At 47.8% G+C, this 18,438-nt stretch overlaps 2 protein-coding genes across 2 annotated transcripts in view; both read left to right on the top strand.

The window, feature by feature from the left end:
- The window catches only part of enpp2 (ectonucleotide pyrophosphatase/phosphodiesterase 2), a gene marked incomplete at both ends in the record, with an annotated part of 41,371 nt that extends 38,758 nt beyond the window's left edge, over window positions 1-2,613 (top strand). Inside the window, 5 exons of the mRNA XM_079241182.1 lie at window positions 105-240; window positions 313-390; window positions 474-606; window positions 924-1,077; window positions 2,443-2,613. Of these exons, the coding sequence (XP_079097308.1) occupies window positions 105-240; window positions 313-390; window positions 474-606; window positions 924-1,077; window positions 2,443-2,613 (672 nt within the window). The remainder of the gene's footprint in view (window positions 1-104; window positions 241-312; window positions 391-473; window positions 607-923; window positions 1,078-2,442) is intronic.
- A 7,840-nt stretch (window positions 2,614-10,453) lies between these two features.
- The window catches only part of nod1 (nucleotide-binding oligomerization domain containing 1), a 33,210-nt gene continuing 25,225 nt past the window's right edge, over window positions 10,454-18,438 (top strand). The window contains exons 1-4 of the mRNA XM_079241181.1: window positions 10,454-10,606; window positions 15,128-15,308; window positions 15,384-15,558; window positions 16,257-18,069. Of these exons, the coding sequence (XP_079097307.1) occupies window positions 15,138-15,308; window positions 15,384-15,558; window positions 16,257-18,069 (2,159 nt within the window). The 5' untranslated portion in view covers window positions 10,454-10,606; window positions 15,128-15,137. The remainder of the gene's footprint in view (window positions 10,607-15,127; window positions 15,309-15,383; window positions 15,559-16,256; window positions 18,070-18,438) is intronic.

Below are 18,438 nucleotides of genomic sequence, written 5' to 3'. Positions count from 1 at the left end.
GCAACATCGTACAGCTATTATGGAGGCCGTGAAGTGGCTGCTTCCGGTGCCTCTGCTGGGCTGTTTCATGATGACTAACAGCTGCTGCCTCCTGTGTTCTCCAGGTGGAGGTGTCTCCTCTCCCTGAAAGTTTGTCCAGCTGTGTGAGACCAGATTCCAGAGTCCCTGCAGCCTCCAGTCAGTCCTGTACCAACTACAGAGCAGACCGACACATCACCTACGCCTTCTTCTACCCACCACGTACGTATCAGCCAGAAACTCTGATTTATTTTGAACAAAATGTAAAATAAATCTGTTTTTCTTCATTATCAGAGCTGTCGTCCAACTTGGATAAACGATATGAAGCCCTGCTCATCACCAACACGGTTCCCATGTATCCTGCCTTCAGGAGTAAGCTATGAACCACTTTATTCTTATTGCTTGTCCCAGTTCTTACTGCTCCTCTCATCCTTTTCTCCGTCCACATTGCTCAGGAATATGGACTTACTTCCAGAGAGTTCTGGTGAAAAAATATGCCATGGAGAGAAATGGAGTTAACGTTCTCACAGGACCCATATTCGATCACGACTACAACGGAGTTCGAGACTCTGCCGAGAAGATCAGAGAGTAGGAACCTTCCTCCACCTCAGCTTTTATTTATTCTGTAGCAAGATGCAGATTTTTACCTTGTTGCTCAGAGAACGCAGCAGGTAGCATAAAAACAGTCGTCCAGCTGAAGGACTCACCCCGTACAGGGAACTATAAAAAGCATCCGCCCGTCTAACATCAGGGCTAAACTGAATCTTTTTCTCCATAAAATCCTGAGAAGTGTTTATAAAAGTGCTGCACAACAACAGTTTAATCAGAATTGTGATGTGAGAGCAGCACCTGCAGGTGGGAAGGACCAGCTGGAGGACATGAAGCCACTGTTATGTCTTCTGCAGGTATATGGGCGGGACCATCCCCATCCCCACCCACTACTTCCTGGTTCTGACCAGCTGCTTGGACTTCACCCAGGCTGCAGACTCGTGCAGTGGGCCGCTCAGCAGTGCCGCCTTCATTCTGCCGCACCGACCCAGCAATGACGAGACCTGCAACGTAAGCAGCAACACGCCATCATATCTGCATGTGTTTTCTGACATGTCTGTAGAACTCTAAGAAGAATCCCGTAGAGGATGTGGATCCTTCAGAAGCTGCTAGCAGCGCCATTGTCAAGAGAAAGGTGTTGAAGTCACCTCCAGATTCCACAGGGAAGCTTGAAGACAGGATCAAACTGGAGCAATACCATACAACATGACAGAAATCTGGATTAATGAAGGATTTTAATGACGTTTTGGACGATACCAGACCTGCAGGAGGAACCTTCAGCACCAGAGTGATCTGCAGCTCGGAAACAGTTGATGCTTCTTGGAAAAACTGGTCCACCAGGACCACCGAGGATGATCCTGGACGTCCGGGGTGTCTTTACTGGTCCAGGACCACCGAGGATGATCCTGGACGTCCGGGGTGTCTTTACTGGTCCAGGACCACCGAGGATGATCCTGGACGTCCGGGGTGTCTTTACTGGTCCAGGACCACCCTGGACACTTTCAATTTTTATTTAATGTTGAAAAATTTCAGCTCATCCAGACCTTAAAGCCCGTCATCAGGTCTGAAAAAGAGACTGGTTCTGATGGAGGTTTTTCTTCCTGGTTCTGGTCCTGATGGAGGTTTTCCTTCCTGGTTCTGGTTCTGATGGAGGTTTTCCTTCCTGGTTCTGGTCCTGATGGAGGTTTTCCTTCCTGGTTCTGGTTCTGATGGCAGATTTCCTTACTGGTTCTGGTCCTGATCCTGATCTGGATCCCAACACAGACCCCTGGGGGACACAACAATTTATGTCTAAGCATGAAGAAGAGTTTTTACAATCTTCTGCCTGTTATGTCAGTAACACATCGCCCGGGGCAACACCAGAGTCTCGTTCACATCAGCCTTTCCGATCCAAATCCGAGGAAAGCGGACTTTCCGTTTACTCAGAAAGTCTTTGTTTGGGGAAATGTGAATGCACCAAACTATTGTGGATGCTTCCTTTGTTTACTCAGAGTTTGTCTTTCTAGGGTTTTCCATGAACATATGCAGCATCATTGTGGGGTCAAAGTCTCCTAAATGAGTCCAGAATTTAAATAATGAATTTCTCTCTTCAGATTAAATAAAGAAAATAAAGCAGGGTATGATCAGCATAGCAGTGGAATTAACCTAGTGAAAACAGAACTGCTCCCAGTATAGAACTCACTCACTTTCTCTCTTTCTATCCTTCCGTCCATCCTTCCATTCAGGTTTTACCCGCCAGTATGTGGTATCATGTACAGAGTCATGTTTGATGCACAGACGTGTTTATGAAGCGCAGGGATCACCTAGAGGTTCAGGTGAAGTTTTCTGAAAACAGCTCAGACTAACCAAACATGATCTCCTGGATGCCTCCTGCAGAGCTCAGAGGACGAGTCCCGCTGGGTGGAGGACCTGATGAAGATGCACACAGCTCGGGTCAGAGACATAGAGATCCTGACCGGCCTGGACCTCTACCGCAGAACCACTCGGAGCTACGCTGAAATCCTCTCACTGAAGACCTACATGCACACCTATGAGAGTGAGATCTGAGCATTCAGATCCGCCATGTTGCTGAGCTTCTTCCAGCTGGGCTGGATGATGTGGTGCCACCATGTGTTGCTGCATGGAACTGCAGCTCTGCAGTGTCTCGCTTCCTGTCAGTCCATCTCCAATGAAATACCGCTGGGCTTCTACAGAGACTGGAACCTTACTGGGTCTGTGACCCAACTCTGCAAAACAGTCCATCCATCATTCATCCATCCATCCATCCACCAACCCACCAAGCCATCCATCATCCACCAATCCATCCATCTATCCATCCATCTATCCATCCATCCATCCATCATCCATCCATCCACCAATCCACCAAGCCATCCATCATCCACCAATCCATCCATCATCCATCCATCACCCATCCATCCATCCATCATCCATCCATCCACCAATCCACCAAGCCATCCATCATCCACCAATCCATCCATCATCCATCCATCCATCCATCCATCCATCATCCATCCATCCACCAATCCACCAAGCCATCCATCATCCACCAATCCATCCATCATCCATCCATCCATCCACCAATCCACCAAGCCATCCATCATCCACCAATCCACCAATCCACCAAGCCATCCATCATCCACCAATCCATCCATCATCCATCCATCACCCATCCATCCATCCATCATCCATCCACCAATCCACCGATCCATCCATCATCCATCCATCTATCCATCCATCACCCATCCATCCATCCATCATCCATCCATGCATCCATCACCCATCCATCCATCCATCCATCCATCCATCCACCAATCCACTGATCCATCCATCATCCATCCATCTATCCATCACCCATCCATCCATCCATCATCCATCCATGCATCCATCCATCCATCCATCCATCCATGCAGTTTATCCAGTGACCACCTAGATTTCTGTAGTAATCTAGTTTACTCTAGATTATTCTAGTCACCATGTAGACATCATAACCCGATTAAACTCTGCTAGATAAGAGCAGTTCTTCGATTACAAGTAATCAGATTAACACTGAAAGATTTCTCCTGAATGTTAATGCTAAAGACCCCCAAAGACTTCTTTATGCTCTGTGTTAGTGCTTCCCCTATCTTATATGCAGGGTTGGACTGGACCAGACCAGACTGGATTGGATGGGTCTGGACTGGACTAGACTGGACCAGATTGGACTGGACTGGACTGGACTGGACTGGACTGGACCGGACTGGACTGGACCGGACGTGACTGAACCAGATGGGTCTGGGTTGGATCGGACCTGACCAGACTGGACTGGACTGAAATGGACTGGACTGGACTTGATGGGTCTGGGCTGGGCTGGACTGGACTAGACTAGACCAGATGAAATCGGACTGGATGAGTCTGGGTTTGACTGGACTGGACCGGACCGGACCAGACTGGACCTGACTGGATGGATCTGGGCTGGATTGGACCAGACTGGACCTGACTAGATGGGTTTGGGCTGGATTTGACCAGACTAGATGGATCTGGGCTGGATTGGATTGGATTGGACTGGACTAGACCGAACTGGACTAGATGGGTCTGGACTGGACTGGACCAGACTGGACTGGACAAGACTGGACCTGACTTGATGGGTCTGGACTGGACTGGACTGGATGGGTATGGACTGGACTAGACTGGACGGGATGGGTCTGGACTGGACTGGACTGGACCGGACCAGACTGGACCTGACTGGATGGGTCTGGGCTGGATTGGACCAGACTGGACCTGACTGGATGGGTCTGGGCTGGATTGGACCAGACTAGACCTGACTGAATGGGTTTGGGCTGGATTTGACCGGACTGGATGGGTCTGGGCTGGATTGGATTGGACTGGACTGGACCGGACCGGACTGGATGGGTCTAGACTGGACTGGACTGGACAAGACTGGACCAGACTGGATGGGTCTGGGCTGGATTGGATTGGACTGGACTGGACCGGACTGGATGGGTCTAGACTGGACTGCACTGGACAAGACTGGACCGGACTGGATGGGTCTGGACTGGACTGGAAAAAATTGGACTGGATGGGTATGGACTGCACTGGACTGGACCAGACTGGACCAGACTGGATGGGTCTGGACTGGACTAGAAAAGACTGGACTGGATGGGTATGGACTGCACTGGACTGGACCAGACTGGATGGGTCTGGACTGGACTAGAAAAGACTGGACTGGATGGGTATGGACTGCACTGGACTGGACCAGACTGGATGGGTCTGGACTGGACTAGAAAAGACTGGACTGGATGGGTATGGACTGCACTGGACTGGACCAGACTGGACCAGACTGGACTGGATGGGTCTGGACCGGACTGGACCAGACTGGACCAGACTGGACTAGACTACCATGCGTAGCAGACATTTGCTGTGTTTTGGGCTTGGTTGTCAGGTTCAAGCAGTTTGGTCATGAAGACGAACTGAACCACTTGAGTGGATGTGAACCTGTGGCTTCTATGGTTATAGTTTTATTCTTTCTTTTTGTCTTTTCTTCCTGTATTTTCTTGTGATTGTTGAAGAACATGATGATGTATATAAAATAGAAATGAATGAATTGCACTATACGAGCATCAGCAGATTCATCTGGATTCAGGTTTACTCTCCACTCTGTTCAATACCTGCACAGGTGTGTGTGTGTGTGTGTGTGTGTGTGTGTGTGTGTGTGTGTGTGTGTGTGTGTGTGTGTGTGTGTGTGTGTGTGTGTGTGTGTGTGTGTGTGTGTGTGTGTGTAGAAGTCTGTATGCGTTTAGGATGTGTGCACAGTAATGTTAATGTTTTACTTCCAAGCCACCTGTGAGTGAAAAGTATGTATGCATCTGTTCTTTATAATAAATGTGTTGTTTCTCCATCAGGCCTGATTGTTTGACCTCCTGCTGAAATAAGAACAGACACTGTAGGAGAAATTATGATGGGTTTTGTTTGTATTAGATATTAGACATATATGCATTGATTTGCTGTGATCCTGATGTGTTTTGTATCTATGCACAAAGCTTTCTTTAACTCATATATGACCTTGTCTGGAATGTGCAGATGAAGTCTGAGACAGGAAGAGTTTCCTGCAGCACATCTGTTTTTGTCAGCTGCTTGTTGACCAGTTGTCTAAAGGTTAAAGGTAATATAGTGAGTGATTGATGCTTAGTGAGTTCAGTTTAGTCTTAAATAAGAGAATGATTGTTTTCTGTGGTCTGCCCAGCAACTAGGAGGAGTTAAGCATGGTTTATAATCAGGTGTTATTTCAGCATCTGCAGAGAGAGTTCTCTCTCCAAGCTCCAGCACGTTCTTGTATTAGTTTATAATAAAATACTCATTGTAAGAAGACAGTTGACTCTTAGATGTATTACAACTTCTCAAGGCCAGAATATTTCCACCACAACACACGCTAAACTTTTTTTGTCTTTTACATGATCTAAAGATCAGTTCAGATAGAAAACCAACATTGTTTCGGTCAGAGGTGCCCAAAGTCAGTCTTCAGGGACCCTTGTCCTGCGGGTTTTCCATGTATCCCTGCTCCAACACACCTGGCTTCCATTAAATGGATCCAACAGCCAATGAAGTTCTGCACAATGACTGATTAGTTTGAGTCAGGTGTGTTGGAGCAGGGATGCATGTGTTCACCTTTCCCAGATTCTTTTCCAGCTGTGGTCGGAGTTAAAGGGAAGATCCCCCAGGCCGACCGAACTAGTCTTCTATGTTTCTCTGGAGCTAACTTCCTTGGGTTCTCAGTCAGCCTTTAGGAGTAGGGAGGGCCATATAAAGAAAACAATGACAGGCCGCATCTACTGAAGAGGTTGCCTTTATTTTCAGGGATGTACGGGCATACAGTGATTGCTCCATAGACTTCTATCTGCTCCGATCGCCGTCTCCTCAACCCTTATTTTTTCCTACACACCGCACACAAACACACTTCTGGTCCCGAACATCCAGTAGCACGTACTGCGCATACCCTCCGTCCCAATCACATATATGGAGCTGCCTAATCTGCTCATGGGTAAGAAACATCTCACAACACATGGAACACCTGCTGGATTCTGGCCCTAGAGTCCGGACCAGCGACTCAATTCAGTTCAATTCAATTCAACTTTATTTATATAGCGTCAAATCACGGCAATGCCATCTCAAGACGCTTTACAGACAGAGGGGAAAACATAATGAAGGCCAATTCATAACAGCCTATATAAGGAAACCAACAGATTGAGTTGAGTCCAACTCAATCTCCCATCCTGAGCAAGCACACTGGCGACAGTGGGAAGGAAAAAACTCCCTTTTAACAGGAAGGAAACCTCCGGCAGAACCCGGCTCAGGACAGGCAGCCATCTGCCTCTGCTGTGTGGGGGGAAGAGGACAGAAAGACAACAGACAACAGGAACTGCTACTCCCGGCCAGGGAGACCTGCTGAGACAGGAGACATACATGTTAATGATGCAACACTGTTATGGGGGGGTAAAAGAGAGAGATAAAGAGAAAGAAGCTCAGTGTATCAGGAAATGTCCCTCAGCAGTCTAAACCTATAGCAGCATAACTAAGGGATGCTAACCATCCCTAGCTATAGGACTTATCAAAAAGATAAGTCTTCAGCCTAGTCTTAAAGGTGGGGAGGGTGTCTGCTTCCCTAACACTAACTGGGAGCTTATTCCATAAGAGAGGGGCCTGATAACCAAAGGCTCTGCCTCCTGCTCGGCTCTTTGAGACTCTAGGAACCACAAGTAAGCCTGCAGTCTGCGAACGAAGTACTCTGCTTGGTATATAAGGAACAATGAGGTCTTTGATATATAGTGGTGCCTGGTTGTGGAGGGCTTTATATGTAAGGAGAAGGACCTTCTTTATAAAGCTGCCCCATGCACAAAATCCGCAGTACACCAACTCTAGTCAACTTTTGAGATGTATAAAAACACAACTTGGCGGTAAAATGTCCCTACCTCCACGCCAACTCTGAATCTGCTGTACACAAAACATCTGGAGAAACAAGAAACGGCAACACCAAAGGCAGAAAATAAAACCATGGTGAGGTTCTCAATAAGCCCTTTTGGGGTTTCCAACCTCCCCAGCACTGTAATTAGGGTCCGAGCTTACACATGTGTAACACCCCAAGGCAAGCCAAAAAAGTCAATCATACACCTGTTTCAGTGGCAACGGGGTGTCCACCATCTTGCCGTTTACGACCCATTTTTTACCCCATTTTTTCCAATTTGAGCGCATTGTATTTGAACAAACTAGTTTGAGGGGATTTATGCGATTGACTACAAATTTGGCAGGAAGCTGAATGACAAGATATGGACTAAACGTTATTCAAATCTTTCTAATAGGAGAAATGGTGTTACTATGGCAACCCATGGAAAAAAGCCTTCTCGCCATAAAACACGATTTAGAGTCCTGATGCCAGGTGTACATATGGACACTCTTATGTTCAAACATGGTGTTTGTTATGGACAATCCATGACGAGCACAGAAGTGCAACAACGAGACGCCATTTGGGTATGGGGGGGACCATGCATCTCACTCACTCCCCTCCAGGTCTCACTGTCATTGCCCACATGAGCATTGAAGTCCCCCAGCAGAACAAGGGAGTCCCCAAAGGGAGCATCGTCCAACACTCCCTCCAAAGACTCCAGGAAGAGGGTTGGGTACTCTGTTAGGTGCATAAGCACAGACAACCATCTAACCCCTAACCCATCCCCCTACTTGAAGGCGAGGGAAACTACCCTTTCGTGGTTTACTGGGGTAAACTCCAACATGCAGGCACCAAGCCGGGGGCATCTGCTTGACGGCTCTCACCAGGAGCAACTCCAGAGAAGAAGGTACAGCCCTTCTCAAGTTAACTGGGTCCAGAGCCCAAGCAGGCGTCGAGTCCAACTACCGTATGTTCTGCACCATAGGGCGCATTTAAAAGCCTTTCATTTTCTCAAAAATGACAGTGCACCTTTAAACCTGGTACAGCTTATGTGTGTGATGAGTTCCAAAATCTACTGTGAAAAATCGAGTGAAGCAAATGAATTCGGAGCTTGCCATCATTCCAGGAGGATTAGCAAAAGAACTCCAACTGCTGGATATCGGTGTAAACAGGACGTTTAAAGTCAAGTTTCGAGCATCATGGGAGCGGCGGATGAGAGATGGCGAACACACCTTTACAAAGACTAGGAGGCAGCGTCGGGCAAATTACGCCACCCTATGTGAGGGGATTGTGGATGCCAGGGCTACCCTATCTCCTGTGACTGCTGTCCGAGTTTTCCCTGAAGCCAGTGTGATAGACTGACTCCGACAATGACAAGAGACAACCCGTATGCTTGGTGGCAAAATTGAACAGCTGTGCAATTTCGATACAGAAAATGAGGACTTTGATGGATTTGTGACAACATATTGATAAAAAATAATGTGTGTGTTAAATACGTACTGTAGTTGAATAACGTTCAGCCAAACTCACTGTTTTTCTTTTGTTACTTTGTTTAACATTTGTTTTAGCATGCGCCCAATATCTAAACTAGTGCACTTTGTGGCACAAAAAATACGGTATTGAGTATTATGACGAGAACATCAACCTGATAATATAATCCCAGGAGAAAATATAAATCCAGAAAAGCACCACCTCAGCGTTTTAAAGAAGAATCAAGATTAACAACAAAATATACGTGTAGGGAAAAGAACCACCAGCAAATAGAGGGAAAACTGGCAATTTTCTTTTTTTTTATAGAAAGACCTCCAAATCCATTGTGGCCTGCGCGGTCGCCCACCTTGCCCGCAGCAAAAACCGCCCCTGATAATGTCATCGGTCTCCAGTCCAACCTGCTCCTCCAGATATTTACGAGCCCTCCGGAGGCGTCCTAAGTGTTTGGAGTTTTCTGTAGAGGCCAGAGACAGCAGGTGAAAGGATGCGTTGGTTTATTTGACAAAGAGCAGCTTTTCAGACTCAGAGGGAATAATCTATGATCTGGGTTAAATAAGAAGCATCATCTCACCAGTAAGCACAGAGTTGTCACCTGAATCCTCATGTTGCATCTCTTTGATATATAGTGGTGTAAAAATGTGAAACTTGCCTGCAGCAGTGTGTTGCACGTGTCTGGTGTGTGTGTGTGTGTGTGTGTGTATGTGTGTAGTAGCTTTTGGTAACGCCTGTGGCCTTGCTGTCTAACGCACCGCCGTGACGTCATTCTGTCTGGTTTATCGTCATCTCTCCCAGTTTAACCATCACAATATCTCCATGAAGAACAACTTCATCCCATTTGGTAAACTAGACATTTCTCTGATCTTCCACGCGCACAGTTTCCTAATTCAGGAAGTTGTACGTTTTCAAAATAAAAGTATCACGTTATAACTTGAAAAGTCCAATTTTAAAATAATTATTAATAGGCAAATGTACACAATTTTACAATAAAATTTTTATAAAGGATTTGAATTAGAAAACATTTACATTTGATTCTTTGCCGATTTATATATTTTTACAATCTTGTTGGTTTATGGTGAGAAGAAATTCCTCTCTTTTGCATTTATTGTCTCTCTAAGATATTTCCAGATTCTTAGATAAACGGATCCATTCAGCGACTGGTCGATTCGATGGACCTGGAAGTGACGTCACCTCGTACTGTCGTATTCCTGCTCTGAGACTGACGTCAGTCCCACACTTCGCTAAAAGCCCGAGTGAGATGCTCGGAAAGAAACTTTTTAAACTCATAAATCGACTCTTAGGAGTGTTTTTAGGAGTAATTCGGAGACGTTTGGTAAATACGGATTCGTGTCTGCTCGCAGACAGATGAGGATGGTGGAAACTAGGACGTCCCACGCACATGTGGCTCCCTGAACGCACCAGGAGGGAGTTGCGAAAGCGCGTGCTGGCTGACGGAACACTTTCACTTCCTCCGATCGGAGCCGATCAGCATACAGACCTGGGTGGAGGTGGACACACCGGAACGTAACGGACGCTCGCGACACTTCCAGGTGATTTAAATCTATGGGCGGAGTCTGGACCAGGTGAAGTTCTGCGAGCTGTCAGCTGACTGAGAGCAGGCGCTCACCTGGATCACAGGTAAGCTGTAGTTCAAACAGAACCAGCGGTCACGTGATCGGCCTTTTTTCTCTGACCTTCCGGTTTGACGAACTTTTATTAATTCCGATCGTGTGATGGTAAATCGCGTGACCTCTGACTGGAAGATGGATCAAGTGATGGATTATAGATTGATCAGTGTTCTTTGTGGGGCCCAAAGCGGATCATGTCACGCTTTTATTTCCTCTGTTTCTGTCTGAAAGGAACATAAGTGATTAGGTTTTTCTAACAAACAAACAAGAAGTTTTAGTCTGAAGTTGTGTCATATTTACAACCATCAGATCCATGAAAACGAGAAGTTTCTTCTGACATCAGACCACATGTTTCTGTGTGAAATGCAAAACGAAAGTAAACCTTTACGGTCCAGTTCACTGCAGTTCAGTCCAGTCCATTTCACTCCAGTCCAGTCCAGTTCACTGCAGTTCAGTCCAGTCCATTTCACTGCAGTCCAGTCCAGTCCATTTCACTCCAGTCCAGTCCAGTTCACTGCAGTTCAGTCCAGTCAATTTCACTGCAGTCCAGTCCAGTCCAGTTCACTGCAGTTCAGTCCAGTCCATTTCACTCCAGTCCAGTCCAGTTCACTGCAGTTCAGTCCAGTCCATTTCACTGCAGTTCAGTCCAGTCCATTTCACTGCAGTCCAGTCCAGTCCATTTCACTGCAGTTCAGTCCAGTCCATTTCACTCCAGTCCAGTCCAGTTCACTGCAGTTCAGTCCAGTCCATTTCACTCCAGTCCAGTCCAGTTCACTGCAGTTCAGTCCAGTCCATTTCACTCCAGTCCAGTCCAGTTCACTGCAGTTCAGTCCAGTCCATTTCACTCCAGTCCAGTCCAGTTCACTGCAGTTCAGTCCAGTCCATTTCACTCCAGTCCAGTCCAGTTCACTGCAGTTCAGTCCAGTCCATTTCACTCCAGTCCAGTCCAGTTCACTGCAGTTCAGTCCAGTCCAGTTCACTGCAGTTCAGTCCAGTCCATTTCACTGCAGTCCAGTCCAGTCCATTTCACTCCAGTCCAGTCCAGTTCACTGCAGTTCAGTCCAGTCCATTTCACTCCAGTCCAGTCCAGTTCACTGCAGTCCAGTCCAGTTCACTGCAGTTCAGTCCAGTCCATTTCACTCCAGTCCAGTCCAGTTCACTGCAGTTCAGTCCAGTCCATTTCACTGCAGTTCAGTCCAGTTTACTGTAGTCCAGTCCATTTCACTGCAGTCCAGTCCAGTCCATTTCACTGCAGTTCAGTCCAGTCCATTTCACTGCAGTTCAGTCCAGTCCATTTCACTGCAGTTCAGTCCAGTCCATTTCACTCCAGTCCAGTCCAGTTCACTGCAGTTCAGTCCAGTCCATTTCACTGCAGTTCAGTCCAGTCCATTTCACTGCAGTCCAGTCCAGTCCATTTCACTCCAGTCCAGTCCAGTTCACTGCAGTTCAGTCCAGTCCATTTCACTCCAGTCCAGTCCAGTTCACTGCAGTTCAGTCCAGTCCATTTCACTGCAGTTCAGTCCAGTCCATTTCACTGCAGTCCAGTCCAGTCCAGTTCACTGCAGTCCAGTCCAGTTCACTGCAGTTCAGTCCAGTCCATTTCACTGCAGTCCAGTTCAGTCCAGTTCACTGCAGTCCAGTCCAGTTTACTGTAGTCCAGTCCATTTCACTGCAGTCCAGTCCAGTCCAGTTCACTGCAGTTCAGTCCAGTCCAGTTCACTGCAGTTCAGTCCAGTCCAGTTCACTGCAGTCCAGTCCAGTTCACTGCACTCCAGTCCAGTTTACTGTAGTCCAGTCCAGTTCACTGCAGTTCAGTCCAGTCCAGTTCTCTGCAGTTCAGTCCAGTCCAGTTCAATGCAGTCAAGTCCAGTTCACTGCAGTCCAGTCCAGTTCACTGTAGTCCAGTCCAGTTCACTGCAGTCCAGTCCAGTTCACTGCAGTCCAGTCCAGTCCAGTTCACTGCAGTCCAGTAGAGTTCACTGCAGTCCAGTCCAGTTCACTGCAGTGAAGTCCAGTCCAGTTCACTGCAGCCCAGTCCAGTTCACTGCAGTGAAGTCCAGTCCAGTTCACTGCAGTGAAGTCCAGTCCAGTTCACTGCAGTGAAGTCCAGTCCAGTTCACTGCAGTCCAGTCCAGTTCACTGCAGTCCAGTCCAGTTCACTGCAGTCCAGTCCAGTTCACTGTAGTCCAGTCCAGTTCACTGCAGTCCAGTCCAGTTTACTGTAGTCCAGTCCATTTCACTGCAGTCCAGTCCAGTCCAGTTCACTGCAGTCCAGTCCAGTTCACTGCAGTCCAGTCCAGTTCACTGCAGTCCAGTCCAGTCCAGTTCACTGCAGTCCAGTCCAGTTCACTGCAGTCCAGTCCAGTTCACTGCAGTCCAGTCCAGTTCAATGCAGTCCAGTCCAGTTCAATGCAGTCCAGTCCAGTTCACTGCAGTCCAGTCCATTTCCCTGCAGTCCAGTCCAGTCCAGTTCAATGCAGTCCAGTCCAGTTCACTGCAGTCCAGTCCAGTTTACTGCAGTCCAGTCCAGTTCACTGCAGTCCAGTCCAGTCCAGTTCACTGCAGTCCAGTCCAGTCCAGTTCACTGCAGTCCAGTCCAGTTCACTGCAGTCCAGTCCAGTTCACTGCAGTTCAGTCCAGTTCACTGCAGTCCAGTCCAGTTCACTGCAGTCCAGTCCAGTCCAGTTCACTGCAGTTCAGTCCAGTCCATTTCACTGCAGTCCAGTTCAGTCCAGTTCACTGCAGTTCAGTCCAGTCCAGTTCTCTGCAGTCCAGTCCATTTCACTGCAGTCCAGTCCAGTCCAGTTCAATGCAGTCCAGTCCAGTTCACTGCAGTCCAGTCCAGTTTACTGTAGTCCAGTCCAGTTCACTGCAGTCCAGTCCAGTCCAGTTCACTGCAGTCCAGTAGAGTTCACTGCAGTCCAGTCCAGTTCACTGCAGTCCAGTCCAGTTCACTGCAGTTCAGTCCAGTTCACTGCAGTCCAGTCCAGTTCACTGCAGACAAGTCCAGGCCAGTTCACTGCAGTGAAGTCCAGGCCAGTTCACTGCAGTGAAGTCCAGGCCAGTTCACTGCAGTGAAGTCCAGGCCAGTTCACTGCAGTGAAGTCCAGGCCAGTTCACTGCAGTGAAGTCCAGGCCAGTTCACTGCAGTGAAGTCCAGTCCAGTTCACTGCAGTCCAGTCCAGTTCACTGCAGTCAAGTCCAGTCCAGTTCACTGTAGTCAAGTCCAGTCCAGTTCACTGCAGTCCAGTCCAGCTTATTGCAGTCAAGTCCAGTCCAGTTCCCTGTAGTCAAGTCCAGTCCAGTTCACTGCAGTCTAGTCCAGTTTACTGCAGTCAAGTCCACTTCACTGCAGTCCAGTACAGCTTACTGTTGTCCAGTCTAGTCCAGTTCACTGTAGTCTAGTCCAGTTCACTGTAGTTCACTTCCACATCCTCCACACACCCACAGAAGAAAGATTTATAAACTATGTTCTTATAAACCAGATCATAGAAGTAACAACTTAGTAGACACGAGCCCAGTGCCTAATGGAACGTCACCCAGTGCCTAATGGGACGTTTCCCAGTGCATCCTGGGACATGTCTTCGGAGCTTTCAGGCCCGCAGTCTTGGCTTTGTTGCAGCAGAACTCAGGGGATCCATCAGGGTCACCAATCCAGACCTGACGAGAAGATTCATCAGAAAAGAACGTCTGAAGATGATCTGAAGGTAGAGAAGAGGTCTACTTCCTGAAACCAGACCGGGATCTGTTTTCAGACAGGGTCTGATCTTGAAGATCCGCTGGATCTTGGTCACTGAGAGTTTTATATGTGAGGAAAAGAATTTAGATTTTATTCTGAATTTAACAGGAAAACTAGTGAATTCTGATATTGATGATAATCCTGATCAGAATCCTCGGCAGGATTCTGAACCAGATGGAAACTTTTCTGAATAACAATCAGGAAGGAACAAATCCATGAACCAGTTTTTCTGCGCAGGTTTTCCTCATTTTGCCCATATTACTAGGTGAAAGAAGGAGGTCCAGAATAAGTACAGAAGTACAGAAGAAGTACAGTGTTCCTCACTGTAAAACTGGAAGTTGAAGTAAAACCACCGGGAGAACTTTTTTAGCTGGACAGACACTTCCTGAGGTTCTCAGGTCTGAAGACAACAACCTGAGTCTGCCTGAGTTTAGAAGGAGAAAACTTTGAGTCATCTAAGTCTTTATGTCTTTAGGATGTCATTGTAACCTGATAAATGGATTGATTTCACATAAACATAAATCTGAGTATTATCTGCATTGAAATTAACATGTATATCATATGTCCGAGTACAGAACCTTGAGGAACTCCATGACCTAAGCAGGTGTGTGGAAACTAACTGGAATCTAGCAGATAAATAGGACTTAAACAGGCCGAATCAAGTTCAATTAGTCCTGATAACAAGTTCTATATTCTCTGTTCCAGAAGGTTCTGATCATATCCAGGTCTGACAACAAACAGAACCAGACAAGAACCCGTTATCTGTCTTCAGCGTGTGTTCTCCAACTGCAGCAGGTTGAAGATGGGCCAGAAACAGGAAGTGTCATTCCTCTGGATCCTGACCTTCCACCGGGAGCTGCTGGTGTCCAGGCTCCGCAGCATTCAGTGCCTCCTGGACAACCTGCTGGCTTCTGGATTCTTCTGCAATGAGGATGTGGAGATCGTCCAGCGAACGCCCACCAAGGCAGATCAGGTTGGAGAGGCCTGTCTGGATGCTGGATGGAACTTCACAGATACAAACACTAACTCTGTTTTCTTTATTTTACAGGTGCGTAAAATCCTGGAGCTGGTCCAGTGCAAAGGAGAGGAGGCCTGCGAATATTTCATTTTCATCATTTATAAAGTACGTGAGGCGTATGTAGACCTGCAGCCGTGGATGAAACAGATCCACTATGAGCCGAGTAGAAACATGACTGAGATGAAGGTGGTGAACACAGATCCCAGTAAGTACCACAAGAACAATGCTGTATTAATACAATCCCAGTTCCAAACATGCTGAGATGATGTGTGAAGGTAAAGATAACCAGAATCTCATTATGTCATTTTATGAGCCGATTTTGGTGTAAATTTGGTGGCAGCAACACATTTGTTTAGCATCGTTAGCAGCTGTTAGCATGTGTAAAAGAAGCTCCAGGATGAGGTTTAGCATCGCTAGCATCCCATGTGGGAAGTGAGGAGACCTGTTTTTGGAGTTTTAGGAGCGGATTGTTGTCCCATTCTGGTCTGATGCAGGATTTTAGCTCCTCTATGGGATTTGTGCTTTCATGATGCTCCAAATGTTGTATTTTGGCAAAAGATCAGGGGTCTCATTTATTAAACGTTGTGTAGAATCTTCAATAAAAGTGTACGTGCACCCAAAATCTGGGAATGTCGCACGCCAGAATGAATAGAGATTTATTAAACCATGACCAACAGAATCTGTGACCTTACTGTACATGCATCATAATCAACCCAGATTTTTAAAATAAAGGTCATCAAAAATGGTGACAGGGTTATTCTGGTTCTGTGAAGGTCAGATGGATGAGTTGCTAAAGACCTTTTTTATTATAGTCTGGCTTCTAAAGCCTCTCCATCCAGGAAAATCCCATCTGTTGTTCACACAATTACACCTGAACAGGTAACCGACACAGAATCCTTTCAGTCAGTAGGTTCAGCGAGAAGCTTCAGCAGGAGATGAGCTGCGACACCAGCTTCATCATGTCGTACGGTCAACGAGAGGAGACCCGGCTGGAGGAGCTCTACACCGACACCGTCATGGAGCTGCTTGACGACTCCAACGAAAGTCTGGGCCTCCTGGAGAGTCTGGACCAGCTCCTGGGAGACCACGCGGTTTTCAACCCCCAGGGAGAAATCATCCTCGTGATGGGAGATGCCGGTGTGGGAAAATCCATCCTCCTGCAGAAACTGCAGAACCTGTGGTCCAAGAAGGAGCTGCATACAGACGCCATCTTCTTCTTCAAGTTCCGCTGCCGGATGTTCAGCATCTTCAAGGATGCAGAGCAGCTTTCCCTCAGGGACCTTCTGTTCAAGTACAACTGCTACCCGGATCACGATCCGGATAACGAAGTCTTCGATTACATCCTGCGCTTCCCTGAGAAGGTCATCTTTACATTCGATGGCTTTGACGAGATCCAGGAGGATGTGGACTTGATGAATGTTCCAGAAGTGGTGTCTCCAGAGGAGAGGGCGAGCGCCATGCAGCTGCTCGTTGGCCTGCTCAGTGGGAAGCTGCTGAAAGGTTCCAAGAAGGTCCTGACCGCCCGGACTGGTATTGAGATGCAGAGCAAGGTGATGAGGAAGAAGGTGGCGCTGCGCGGCTTCTCTCCGGACCACCGCAGGACTTACATCAACTTGCACTTCAAGGAGGAGGAGCAGTGCCAGCAGGTGTCGCTGCAGCTGGACGCCAGCCCCCACCTCTGTGGCCTCTGCTCCACCCCGCTCTTCTGCTGGATCATCTGTAAGAGCTTCAGCCACCTGAACACGATGCACGACAGTTTTCATCTGCCCGAAACCTGCATCACCCTGACCGACATCTTCCTGCTGCTGTCCGAGGTCTTCCTCAGCCGCCAGGCCTCGCCAGCGCCGTCGCTGCTGAAGAAGAGCCCTCGCTGTACCTCCGACACCTTCAGAGCAGGACTCAGGCCTCTGGCTGCCTTCTCCAGGCTGGCTCTTCAGGGTTTGGAGAGAGGCAGCTTCATCTGCAGCGAGGAGGAGGTCCATGACGTTGGTTTGGCAGAGGAGGACTTGGCTCTGGGCTTCCTCAGACCTGTCAGGGCCTATGAAGCCACCGGAGGACCTGCTGCCTATGAGTTCATCCACATAACCCTGCAATCCTTCCTGGCTGCTCTGGCTCTGGTTCTGGACCAGCAGGCTGCTGCAGACTCCATCTTGAAGTTCTTCACAGAGTGCAGCAGGAGAAGAGAAACGTCCTGCTGGTCTTCGCTTCTTTGCATCACCAGCTTGGCAAAGCCCAGCGAGACGAAGCTGTTTGCAAAGACCGAGCACCTTCAGTTCACTAATCTGTTCCTGTCCGGACTGCTGTCGAAGAACCAGGCGGTCCTGATGGGGCACCTGCTGTCTCCTGCCTTGCTGAGGAGAAAACGGGCTTTGTTGAAGTCCTACCTGTCCACCAGTGTCCAGTCCCACCTGCAGGATCTACCCCCTTGCAATGTAGAGGAGGGCAAGAAGGTTCACGTCCTGCCCAACTTTCTCTGGATACTGAGGTGCATCTTTGAGACGGGGAGTAAAGACATTGCCAAGATGACGGCGAGGGGCATTACAGCAAGCTTTATCAAGCTGGGTTACTGCAACGTGCACTCCGGAGACTGCACCGCCCTCAACTTTGTCCTGCAGCACCGTCGGAAGCTGCTGGGACTGGACATGGACAACAACAACATCAGTGACTACGGCGTGAAGCAGCTCAGACCCTCCTTCTGCAAGATGACGGTGGTCAGGTGAGTTCGGTCCATCTCTAGCCGTCAGACGTGGTCGTTTATTAACAGATGGAAACCAGATTTGGAGCTGAAATAAGTTCCATAAAGTTTCTTTACAACTTAACAAATTTATCAAGAAAGTAGATGAATCTATCCAGAATGTTGTTCCTGTTCTGGATGGTAGCATCCAGAACAGGAACAACATTCTGGATGCTACCATCCAGAACAGGAACAACATTCTGGATACTACCATCCACTCCTGCTCTCAGTGAAGGCGGGCGCTTTCTCCTCTTTGCTCCTGTTTCCTCCCTCTCCTCCCACTCTGACCTGCGACTTTATATGTATATATATATATATATATATATATATATATATATATATATATATTAT

The sequence above is a fragment of the Telmatherina bonti genome (assembly GCF_933228915.1).
Source record: "Telmatherina bonti genome assembly, chromosome: 5".
NCBI lineage: Eukaryota > Metazoa > Chordata > Actinopteri > Atheriniformes > Telmatherinidae > Telmatherina > Telmatherina bonti.
The sequence above is the reverse complement of the archived record's forward strand: the minus strand, read 5'-3'. Positions and strand labels throughout refer to the sequence as shown.